The following is a 13,101-nucleotide window of genomic DNA, read 5'->3' as shown; positions in this document are numbered from 1 at the left end:
CATCTAGATCAAATTTAAGGTGCGTGGTTTTTGTACTGTGTAAGGTGCGTCAGTTGTTGAAAACTTAAGTGTGTCGTCGATCTAAAGCTTTAGGTGCATGGTTTTCCTTCTTAAGGTGCGTGATTTGTGTGCTTAAGGTGCGTCAATTGTTGAAACTTAAGGTGCGTACGTTGGCCTAAAGTTTTAGGTGCGTGGTTTTCCTTCTTAATGTGTGTTGTTTTCCTTCTTAAGGTGCGTGATTTGTATGCTTAAGGTGCGTCAGTTGTTGAAACTTAAGGTGCACCATTTTAAAACTTTAGGTAGGTGCGTGGTTTCTGTTCTTAAGGTGCTTTGTTTATGTGCTTAAGGTGCGTCAACCTAAAGTTTTAGGTGTGTGATTTTCTTTCTTAAAGTGTGTTGTTTTCTTTCTTAAGGTGCGTGATTTATATGCTTAAGGTGTGCCATTTTAAAACTTTAGGTGCGTGATTTGTGTTTTTAAGGTGTGTGATTTGTGTACTTAAGGTGTGCCATTTTAATGCTTAAGGTTAGCCTTCTTAAGGTGTGTCATTTATACAGTTTTTTTTTTTTTCATTCAACAGTATAGTTAATTTTTTCATTTTTGGTTCCCAAGTTCAAAATGATATAATTCAAAAGAAAAAATATATATAATAACAAATTGTGGAATTATCTTTGGAGTAAATATGAAGAAGATGAATGCAGGACGTGTGTGTGTTTGTGTTTTTTTTTTTTTTTTTAACTTTCATTGATTTGAGCCCTTGATCTAGATTTGATCAATGGCTTATATCCGCACCAAAACTCGATCATCCATATATATATATATATATATATATATATATATATATATATATATATATATATATATATATATATATATATATGTATATATATCAAAACTGTGAACAAATGTGGCCGATAGAATTTACAAGATCAATGGCAAAATGTGACTCCAAATGTAATATGATGACATCGTGATTACCATTCCAAATAGGTGGTCATAAGTTTGAACTCAGGTGGTGGGAGCTTAGAAATCATGAGTATTTAAAAAAAAAATACTATTTTTTTTCAAAAATTTAATAATTTAAAGAAATTTGGCTATATTAACATTTGATCTGAGTACACTGAAAATAAAATGCCAATATAATAAATATACTAAAAATAAAATTCTTTTTTATAAAATAAAAGAAAAATGGTCAAGTTGACCCCTTAAGTCAATCAATAGTACAATTGGATCCCATGTAAAAAAATAAAATAAAATAAAATAAAATTAAAAAAAAAAAAATTTTTTAAAAAAAAAACCTCCATTCAAATTTCCAAAATCAGTAAAATTGTTCAATTTAATCCAAATTGACATTTAACATGTTAATTCTTCTCATGTTTGACATGTACCTTTTTTTATTTTTAATTTATTTATTTATTAAAATTTAAAAAAATAAAATAAAAAATAATATCCAAATTCTATCATGAAGTTTAATTTTATGATGTAAACTTTAGATCATATTTCATAATTTGTCCACAGAAATTAAGAAAATGAACATGATTTCTTAAGTTCATATTATGTATTGTCTTGAAGTTAAAATGGTTTAACTTATTATACCATTCTCAACTAAGGTCAGAATTTTCTTTAGCTACTAGGCAAACATTCGGTCATTCAGCTAGAAATTGTTCAAATGGTCCTCTATACATGCATCCCTCTCTCACTTTCTCAATAGTTAAAAGAGTAAATACCTAAAATGGTCCCTCGACTATAGCTAAATTCACAAATTGGTCATCGACTTTCAATTTCAACCAATTAAGTCCTTAACTTTGCAATTTTAACACGATTTGGTTCTCCATCTATTTGACCATTTGTTGACCGTGATCGACGATCTCCAGAAGAACCTTCAGCTCTCGTCGGAGCACGTTGAGGCCTCTAGGATGACGTTGCACCGGTTCGGAAACACGTCGTCTTCTTCGCTCTGGTACGAACTCAACTACATTGAATCCAAAGGGAGGATGAAGAAAGGCGACCGGATTTGATAGATTGCTTTCGGCAGTGGATTAAAATGTAACAGTGTGGTCTGAAAATGAAACCGGAACCTTAAAAACCCGACGATGAACCATGAAATTACATATATATCCTCAAAAATCACAGTCAACAAACGGTCAAATAGACAGAGGACCAAATTATGTTAAAATTGCAAAGTTAAGGACTTAATTGGTCAAAATTGAAAGTCAATGACCAATTTGTGAATTTAGCTATAGTTGAGGGACCATTTTGGGTATTTACTCTAGTTAAAAAGAAGATTTTAATGAAAGATAGATGGTGGAGAGACCAAACGGTTTATCTTTTTATGATCACTACCACTTTATTTGAAATTTTATGAACAACATGCCCAAAAGTGGAAAATGAGTGTAATATAACTTGGGCTTCTAATTCTCCAGCATATAGTAGTATAGAGATCGTATAATTGTATTGAAATATTTGATCAAAGGCTAACAAGAAATGGGAACATTCATGTTGTTGTCAAGGCTGTCTACAAATGGGCAAATTTTATGATCCACACAACTGTGCCATTATAACATGGACCATAGTTCACCTTAGAAGGTAAACCACATTTTTAATATATTAAAGGTTCATTTTTAATATATTAAATTAAATGTTCATTATTCGTGAAACGGGTCAAATCAAAATGAAATATCATACTTATATTAGAAAATGTAATATTAATCAAGAATAAATGTTTAAGCGCACAGGAAGCCCCTCCCTCACCCGATCCCTATATATATATATATATATATATATATATATATATATATATATATATATATATATATATATATATATATATATATATATATATATATATATATATATGGTTGAGTTCAAATGAGGACAACAATATATAGAGGACTATGAGGACAAATAATGGGCACACAACAAATCAATATCAGATACACAATTAAATACATAATGGCACACAGGAATACATGTAAACATCAGGTTTCGAACTCAGACTCTATTAATTAATAAATCTATGCGCGCGACATACAAACTGCGGCACACGACTTCATTCAGCCATGCACACAACATACAGACTAATGGCACACACTACATTTGTCCTCAATCCTCTATAATATACTTGTCCTCATTTAAACTCAAGTCTATATATATATATATATATATATATATATATATATAATAGGGCATCACATGTAATATTGAAAAGTAAGTTTCCAGATGAAAACTAAAAAATAAATAAAATAAAATCCTGTATGTATAAGCAGATAATATACCGTGACAGTGGATGAATTTGGAAGAAAATGATCTTTTGCATTATGCCATGTTCAATCAAAAGTCATACTGAATGACTGCGATCTATAAAATAAAAAGGCATACAAGCAGGAATGTATTACTTATATGATGCCATTAAATCCTTAAAGTGAGCCAGGAGTTCATCAACCGTCATCACTTTGTGATCAGGAATGTCTCTCACTCGGACGCTAACCTGGTATAATTCAACCAAAGAGAGGTGTTGAGAATTTTAGTTCTAATCGTTGCAGACAATATACAATTACCGCGATATAAATTATTATCTATACAATTACGCTAACCTCTCCAGTGGTTGCTTCCTTTTCACCAACCACTAATATGTAGTTGTACTGCGCAACCTGAGCTTCCCGTACCTGTATCGATCCAGAATGTCAGTAATCCAAATCAACAAACAATCACACATCAAATTACGATTTGAGTGTTTCATGCAAAATAAAAATAAACTCTGTTTCATAAAACTAAGTTCTAGTATATCCGTTCTTTACTCACTTTTTTCTGGATTGTCCTGTCAGATGTATCAACATCAACATGAAAACCCGCTTCATGAATCCGATCACGCAGCTAATCAAACATAATGTACTGTTCAATATTCAAATTGCAAGACAGAGTATAGCTAGCAGTCACTCCAATGAGATAGATATGATAAATTTACCGTTAGTAAAAGTTTAAATTAAGTTTTTACTCTCCTGCAATCAAAATATGGGATAATCAACTAAAATGTCAAATTTTTTTACCTTGGAAAGTTTGTGGATGAAGTTGAAGATGAACGTTTTTGGCCTAATTTGAAGAAATATGTGTGCAGATTACTAGAAGGAATCATAAATTGTTCTAAATTGTAGTAGTGCAAAACTGCAAAACTTAAATTTCTAATTTTACCCTTTATTTTAACGTAGACCAAGGAATATTGATCAAGGCCATTTATTTTAATACAAAATAGCATAGGGCATTTTTAAAGTCAATAACTAAAGTGAGAGTGCAACCTAGGAAATCATAACACAAAATACCATTTGATCATGCAAGAAATACAGCCAAAAATGTAGATACTACCATAGGGCATTTTAAAAAGTCAATAAATAAAGTGATAATTAAAAACAAAGCTAACAAAATAAATCAGTACCACCTATGGAAGAACAATAAATTGGAAAATGTAAAGGGAAAGAAGTAACAATGTCCAAAACTGAGTCTTGTTAATATAGCATGAACACAGCAGTAAATGTAGAAAAGAACTGACAATTAGTTGACTGCAAAACTAACAAAATACCAATTTGTGATATCAACTACTCAAAAAATTGCAACTAATTGCAGATTTGGAAAACCCTTTAAAGAACAGAAAGATTGAATGTCACCTTTAAGCTTTTGTAGTCCGGATAAGATATTCCATAAACCCTTTGCAAGCTTTCACCAGTGGTCCTTTTAGGACATCTCGTGGTCATTTTAAACTCGAATTTTTTTAAGAAATAGGATTACAGGTAGTTATTTTTTAAAATATGGAGGACCAAAAGATCATTTAAAACTCGAATAACCATAGCAGGTAAATCGCTAATACTCAAAGGACCATTGAAGGTATTAATACATTTATTACTTATATGATAAACTACAGGGATCGCCGCAGGTGTTACCCTGGCCTCTGTGTTAACAGCATTTCTTGAAGAGATTAGGCAGAGTCCTAATTAGATATGGTGCCAAGGAAGCGACTACGATTAAGGCTGTCTTAGTTCCACTGATCGGCTCTGTGCTACATGAAGACCACCCATATCCAAACATCATGCAAAAACCGGCAATTCTCAGCTCTCTCTGGTAGGGCATGTTTACCGTAAGATATTCAATCATCGCCATTGCCGAAGAAAGGCTTAGAGTATTGGCCACCAAGAAAACAGTGAGGGAAAATGTGGAAAATTCAGTAGCTTTATTCTTGTATATGTAGTCGGGGGGATTGATCCCAGCTTGATAGGTGACTTGAACTAAGAGCGCCGCCACCACCAGTATCGCATTGCGGGCATCACTTGGTGTGTCCCTTGAGTACTTGAACTCAAAGTACTCAATCCAGTTTTCCGGCTTCCCATTTGGTAACATATCTACTCTGTCGCCCTCCCTATTACTCATGTTTCCCATCTCCACCGATGCCATATTTGTTTCTGATCTCAGGGATTTCAAAACATACATATATGCATATAATCCATATATACCTATATATACACAGATACTAGCATGGAACGATAAGGTCATGTGCATATATATATAAAATTATATATATAAAATATTATATATATATATATATATATATATATATATATATATATATATATATATATATATATATATATGTATGTGTGTGTGTGTGTGTGTGTGTGTGTGTGAGAGAGAGAGAGAGAGAGAGATCAAGGGATACAATATGGGCAATTTATATCGTGCACCACGGCGCACATAGCAATATGCGGCTATGCGTTCAGGCACAAAACGTGCGCGATTCATGCTGACGTTATGCAGATGTCATTCCGTCCATTCAGACCAAACCTCATTATGTGTATTCAGTTAAAATTTCATGTGCATTGTGTTTGAGTTTATGTGTATTCAGTTAAGAGTAATGTGTATTATATTAACCAAACTCATTATGTGTATTCAGTTAAAAGTTAATTTATGTGTATTGTATTATGAATTTATATGTATTATGTATTATGTTAGATTATGTGCATTCTGTTATGAGTTTTTGTGCATTCGAAATAAGAAATTTTTTTTTTTAACAACGTAACAAAATGATATCGTTTTGGGAGGTGCAGGGCGCACAGTACTATGTGCGCCCTGGTGCATGGTATAACGATTGTACAATATGCTCTGTTTAATTTCACGAATGCAAATAGGCAGATTTATAACCCAAGTTGTATAATACATCCAAAAAAAAAAATTAATTTTCTCTTGTACATACATGGGCTGTCCGCCCATGTGATACCTCACACTCTCACAGCCCATGTGGCCTTCACGGCAGCCGATGTGGGCTGTCATGTGTAGCGCGTGACAGCCAATGCGCTGACAGCTCAAGTGGCTGTCAGCTATCACGTGGTCTGTCAACGCAATAGTTGACCGCCCATGTACAAATAAAACATTACAATTTTATTTTTTTGGATGTATTATACAACTTCGATTATAAATCTTCTCGTTTGCATTCATGATCCTCTACACAAAATATTTAGCAATGACGAATTTCGAATTACATATTTTATTTTTCTGAAGTTCAATATGGCAAATTCATTTTTTTCGGTTTTAAAGTTTTAAAAATGTCAAAGTTTTTATCACACTCTTATGGAAGTGATAGCAATGTTGAATGTCTCGCGAATGTATTTAATTCAAGAGGTGGAAGTGAGTTTGCTTGTGCATGGCATCAAAGAGATGTGTCTGGTCGGGTTGCATAAACATATTTAAATTCGAGTTCGAAGACTACCCGTTTTATTGTAAAAATATACTCGAATCTATATCTTTTCATTTATTTATCTTATTCAATACAGAACATTTGTTCTAAATATTATATATATCGTACATTTGTAATTTCAAGCAATGAAAATTGTAATCCTCTACTTTACGATTTATTTATGCCATGTACTAGACAATTTATTTATTTATATATTCACAGTACACAAAATATTATATTTAAATAGTATATCGTAATGAAATGGATATAGAAATGTCATGTTAAAAGTTTCACGCCATTCGCATTGATAAATATAACCACAAATTATAACATGAATCTTGGTATGTCTTCCTAATAAGGAACGATAAAGCACTGTGTCATTGTTGGGCATACAAAATCTATATTTAAACGGTCGGATCAAATGATAACATGGTCCTCTATAAAAAGTGAAGATTGATTTCAGTTGCTCAAAATTCATAATTTTAATTTTTACATTAAATTATCCTTAAATTTAATACTTACTAAATTGATATTTAACTGAAAGATCAAATTTGAAACAAAATTAATAATCAAAAGATCATTTATGGTCTAATTAAAAATCAAGAATAAAAATTAATAAATATCAATAATTAAGGGATAAAATTAACTAAATAGTCCTCGTCAATGTTAAAATTTTTCACGCAGGTTTAGAAGGAAGTGTAATAACCCAACAAGATAGTTCAAGTGGCAAATGAGCTTTCTTTGTGCGAGAAGATTCTGGGATAATGTGGGTTTGATTCCCACCTAATTGTGTTTTTACAAAAAAAAGAAAAAAAAAAAAAAAAGGAGGAAGTGTAACATTCACGTTTTTTTAAAATTAATAATTAGCCACTAGTGAATTGTATTAACTGTTGATTGTTTTAACTAATTTAACAATCTAATCGTGTATATTAATTTTTTTTAGAAAAATAGTTGACAAATTTATAACATGTAAAATGAATTTTAAAATTATGAATACGTTTTATAACAAAAACTAATTAATTATAATAATTACATTATAACTAATAATAAAATAAACAATATTTATAATAATAAAAATTAAAATTAAAAAATTTAATTACAGATCATATTTTTTAAGTTTAAAAAAAAAAAACGCCACATTTTCTAAGACAGCCTAACATTAGTCATTTTGTCAACTCCAAGTCAAGTCACAAGTCACAACCCCATCTTAACATTTAATTTTGTCGAGATTCACATTTTCAATAAAATTAGTTTCCATTTTTGTTTCACTCGATCATTTAATTTGATTTTTTCTTTTATAAAAGGAAAGGGCTTGGAAATCAAACATGTAACATCCTAATATGGCAAATTATACTCTGGACTGCGGTTCACAATGCATTATGGTCCATGCATCAAAACGGTGTCGTTTCTTTTAATGAAAAGAAACGGCACCTGTTCCGCGCAGTCTGCAAAAAGTAACTTTGATTGTATAACATATTCAGTTTCATTTTGTATGCACTACAGTTTCATTTCGATGTAACTGTAATTTCATTCGATATTATACACTCAAATATGTGAAACTGTTATTTAGTTTCATTATATATACACTATAGTTTCATTCCAACACAACTACATTATCATGTCGATATAACTACAGTTTCATTGAGCAATATACACTCAAATATGTGAAATGTTATTCAGTTTCATTTTATATACACTGCAGATTCATTTCAACACAATTACAGTATCATTTTGATATAACTACAGTTTCGCTGAACAATATACACTCAATTTAGTCAAATATGTGAATTGTTAATCAGTTTCATTTTATATACACTGCAGTTTCATTTCAACACAACTACATTTTCATTTCAATTCAATTGCATATTCATTTGGTAATATAAAAATAATACGTGACACAGTGTCAGTTTAGATACACTGTCGAATATAAAGCCAATTAGTCAAAGGTGGATTTCACTTGGGAGTAACCAAGTCAAGATGTCTAAGGATACAAGATCACGAGTTTTAATCTCTCCTAAAAATATAAATACAAACTTTTAATAACAAGATCACGAGTTTTAATCTCTCCTAAAAACTTCCCTCCTAATCTTCCCTCTTGATGTGGCAGGATCTAATTGGATTATTTAGCATTTAATTTATGAGTCACACTTGTGTGAGATAATAGGATCTGTAAGACAGGTCGGATTAATTTTGAAATTGCAATACTACTTAAGAATAAATTGTTTGTTACTTATAAAAAAAAGTGTAATACTTTTAAATCAGATCAAAATGTAAAAGTATTACTTTTTTTTTTCTTCAAAAGTATTATATTTTCTCATATAAATAACAAACATCTTATTCTATATTAGTATGACAATGACAATTTCACATTGACCTCTTGACTTTCCAAACCTCCAAGTCTAGCCATAGAATGATAGAATATCTACAAATCGCAAAATCCACTGCTGGCACGACCACAGCCTCAACTTCACATTTTGTTCAGTGGACTTTCACATTTACAATTTACGGAGATTCAGAAATCTTTTTCAGTGTAGGCAAAAGATTAAAATTAATGAGATATTTAAAAAAAAATTAAAATACTTAGAGACTGGGTCATAAATATTATTGACTAGAGATCGATGAATAAAATACATTAAAACGTAATAAAAATATTCAAAACAAAATAGGAAACATAATTAATTAGATATAATAGTTTGAATATATAAATCACTTACATTATAAATCATCATCTCACTATTAATATTTTAAAAAGAAAAAAACCCTCAATGTTACAAATAAAGAATTTAATTAGAATTAGAAATTAAAAATTAATCTCATAAATCACAATTCTAATCTTACTATTAATATTTAAAAAGGGCCAAAAATATTAATATTAAAAAACGAGGGAAAAAAAAAAGCTCCAATGTTACAAATAAAGAATTCAATTAGAATTAGAAATTAAAAGTTAATCTCATAAGTCATAAATCACAATTATAATCTTACTATTAATATTTAAAAAGACCCAAGAAAATGAAAATTTATTTGAAAATTCATGTTTTAGTATCTGCACGGACCGCACCCATGACATTTAAGACATTAGCATATACCTTATCATCTAGGCTACTTTATGTCAATGGTCCACCTTGTAAGGTGAATTAATCATGGTCGTCCATGGTATAATGATTAAACTATATATTTACTGATATGTAAATACCCACATTCTCTTTTCACTAATATAATATGGTGTGTGATATGCATCATAACTATTTGTTTTATATTCATTAGCTAACTGTAAATTAATTTGATGTTTCTATTACAAATTAATTATGTAAAGGCATGTAAGAAATGAGTTGAGAAATTCATGTGCCTGCCATGCTAAGCTGAGGTCTGGTATACCCACCCAATAGTAAGTGAGACAGAAAAATAAATGTTGTGTAAGCATATGCTAGAGACTTGAGAAATTGATTATGGCTTGTTTGTTATGCCTAAAAAGGAGATGAACATATCATTGCATGCTAAGTTGTAAGTTGGTTCTCTATTCTTCTTGTAATTTTTTTTTTCTCTAATTTCTATTATTTTTCTGCTTTTCTAGTAGCAGCCTAGGATTTGGGAAGCTAAGTGACAAATGGTAATAGGGAGTTTGGTAAATAGTTGTTAGTTGATTGAGTTAGTGGGTCTAATTAGTTGATAGCATTCGGTGATTGTAGAAAAGTGTTTGGTAAATTAGCTATTAGCTGATTACATGCAAAATGACTTTCTCAAAAAACTAATCGAAAAAGATACTTTGACTAGCATTTTGCATTTTGATTTTTTGAAACAATAAGTTGTTACAAAAAGTTAATTAATTAAACAATCATATTGATTATTTAACCAAGTTAAACAGCTACTAGTGATTAAATAAGTCAAAATTAACTTATAAACTAATTAATTATGTTACCTGGGACCAATATCAATGGCCCTCTGTCACTTTGTCGATGGATAAAAAGAAGATTTTGATGAAAGATGAATGGTGGAGAAACCAAATTAAATAGTTTCTCTTTTTATTATCAATACCATCTTATTTGAAATTTGAAGTATGAAACATGCCCAAAAATGAAAATTGAGTGTGATGAGAACAATAGTTTTAAAAATGATTTTATTATTGATCAATTCATTGTATTATATATATATATATATATATATATATATATATATATATATATATATATATATATATATATATATATAAAAAGAGTCGCAGTTAAAGATAAGAACCGTAAATGATATATTCTCAATAATACGAGAAGGGGGAGAAGGAATTCTAGTTTGCCTAAAATACAGAATCTTAATAAGTACAAAATTCAGGCACATTAATTATTCGCACAATCGCACGGGAGACACTTACCCGAACTGGAACTTAATTCTATATATATATATATATATATATATATATATATATATATATATATATATATATATATATATATATATATATATATAATATGTATTTATTGTGATACTTATACATAGATATCTAGAATAAAATTCAATCCGTCTCATGGGCAAGAATTCGTGAGTGAGACATCTCACACAAATTTTTGCCATACATTTATTACTTATATATTATACTAATATTTTTTATGCACGATGCGCAAGAAATAGGTGCCCAATATTAGTACTTTATATTAAAATTTTAGGTTTAATAATAATAATAATAATAATAATAATAATAATAATAATAATAATAATAATGTAAAACATTTTATAAATTTGATATTTATTTTTTAAGAAATAACTAACATATAACCCCAATATATAATGTGTATATATTATTATTATTGAAGAATATACAAGAAAGTATATGGTGGATATATGTCCATATATATATATAATAACAATAGTGGAAAAGATAACGGAAGTTATAATGGTAGGGGCATGTTTGTCCAAAATATTACATAGTATAACTTTTATAGCATAATGTATCAAAAAACTTAACGAAAAAAAGAGACATAAATAAAGGGTATAACCTCCGTCCACACTTATTATGTTTTTAGATTAGATGATAAACTACGACTGGGATCGCCCGCAGTTGTTGCCTAATTCGTAACACACCCTGGGCTCTATGTCTTAATTAGACCATTTCTTGAGCTTATTAGGCACAGACCTAGCTAGATATGGTACCAAGGAAGCGACTACGATAAATGCTGTCTTAGTTACAGTGACCGGCTCTGTGCTACATGAAGACCAGCCATACCCAAACATCATGCAAAAAGTGGCTAATCTCATCTCTCTCTGGTAGGGCATGTTTTCCGTCAGATATTCAATCGTCGTCATTGCCGCAGAAAGGCTTAGAGTATTGACCACCAAGAAGACAGTGAGGGAAAATGTGGAAAATTCAGGAGTAAGTTTATTCTTGTATATGTAGTCTGGGGGATTGATCCCAGCTTGATAGGTGACTTGGACTAAGAGCGCCGCCACCACCAGTACCGCATTGCGGGCATCACTTGGTGTGTCCCTTGAGTACTTGAACTCAAAGTACTCCATCCAGTTTTCCGGCTCCCCATTTGGTAACATATCTACTCTCTCGCCCTCCCTACTCATGTTTCCCGTCTCCACCGATGCCATATTTGTTTCTGATCTCAGGGATATGATTTCAAAACATACATATATACATATATAATATATAGACAGATCAGATACTAGGATGGAACGATAATCAAACAAGATCAGACAATGGTAAAATACCTATACAAATGGATATAGAATCTAGAATCTAGAATCTTAAAACTCCAAGTTAAAATACCTATTTGGTCTGTTGTTGAAGCTGTAGTATTTGCTGTTGTTTTGAAGCTGCTGTAGTTTTTGCTTGTTTCGAATCAGGACTGCATGCATGGAGGCTAAGTAATATAATAGAGAAAGGAATTTAATTTTATTGTTGAGGAAGTTTAATGTGGTGGGTGGAGTGCACAATATAGTGGTTCAGGAATCAATGCAGGGAGTCAATTCCACCCTAAGGCTCGAATCCACAACTAGCCTCTTATATGAGAGAATAATTTGATGTCCACTAGATTATAATGTGGCAAAATTAATTAAAAATATACGCAGTCTAAATTATTATTATCACCATTTTATAGCATGTAAAACAGTTAATTCTAATTTTAGTTTCTAAGTAGCTATGACGACAGTTTCACAATTACTCACACTTATTTCACATTATTATTACTTCTTGACTTCAATTTTTTTTAGAAAAAAAAAAAAAAAAAGAAAAACGAAAAGGGTCCATTTCAAAATTTGGTCAAAGGAAAACAAATATCAAATTTCACACACCAAAAAAAAAAAAAATTGTTATGAATTCTTCTCTCTTTCAACTCTCTCTCTCCCTCTCTCGACTAGGCAAATTATCTTGTGGATCATGATTTACATTATCAAT

The 13,101-nt window shown here is 30.6% G+C and overlaps 2 protein-coding genes and 1 long non-coding RNA gene across 3 annotated transcripts; all 3 read right to left on the bottom strand.

Annotated features, from left to right (window-relative positions):
- Positions 1 to 3,230: 3,230 nt before the first annotated feature.
- Positions 3,231 to 3,895, bottom strand: LOC109160859. The gene is made up of 3 exons (XR_002050819.1): positions 3,800 to 3,895; positions 3,592 to 3,663; positions 3,231 to 3,485 (listed from the first exon to the last, which is right to left on the bottom strand). It is a non-coding gene; the product is annotated as an uncharacterized LOC109160859 (long non-coding RNA).
- Positions 3,896 to 4,942: 1,047 nt separating this feature from the next.
- Positions 4,943 to 5,437, bottom strand: LOC109160798. Its single transcript, XM_019309043.1, has one exon. It carries the CDS (start codon positions 5,435 to 5,437, stop codon positions 4,943 to 4,945), a length of 495 nt encoding a protein of 164 aa, XP_019164588.1.
- Positions 5,438 to 11,725: 6,288 nt separating this feature from the next.
- On the bottom strand, positions 11,726 to 12,519 carry LOC109160855. Its single transcript, XM_019309100.1, has 2 exons — positions 12,475 to 12,519; positions 11,726 to 12,304 (listed from the first exon to the last, which is right to left on the bottom strand). Exon 2 carries the CDS (start codon positions 12,294 to 12,296, stop codon positions 11,799 to 11,801), a length of 498 nt encoding a protein of 165 aa, XP_019164645.1. The 5' UTR covers positions 12,297 to 12,304; positions 12,475 to 12,519; the 3' UTR covers positions 11,726 to 11,798.
- Positions 12,520 to 13,101: the final 582 nt, after the last annotated feature.

Source organism: Ipomoea nil, unplaced genomic scaffold (genome assembly GCF_001879475.1).
Source record: "Ipomoea nil cultivar Tokyo-kokei standard unplaced genomic scaffold, Asagao_1.1 scaffold2921, whole genome shotgun sequence".
Lineage (NCBI taxonomy): Eukaryota > Viridiplantae > Streptophyta > Magnoliopsida > Solanales > Convolvulaceae > Ipomoea > Ipomoea nil.
The sequence above is the reverse complement of the archived record's forward strand: the minus strand, read 5'-3'. Positions and strand labels throughout refer to the sequence as shown.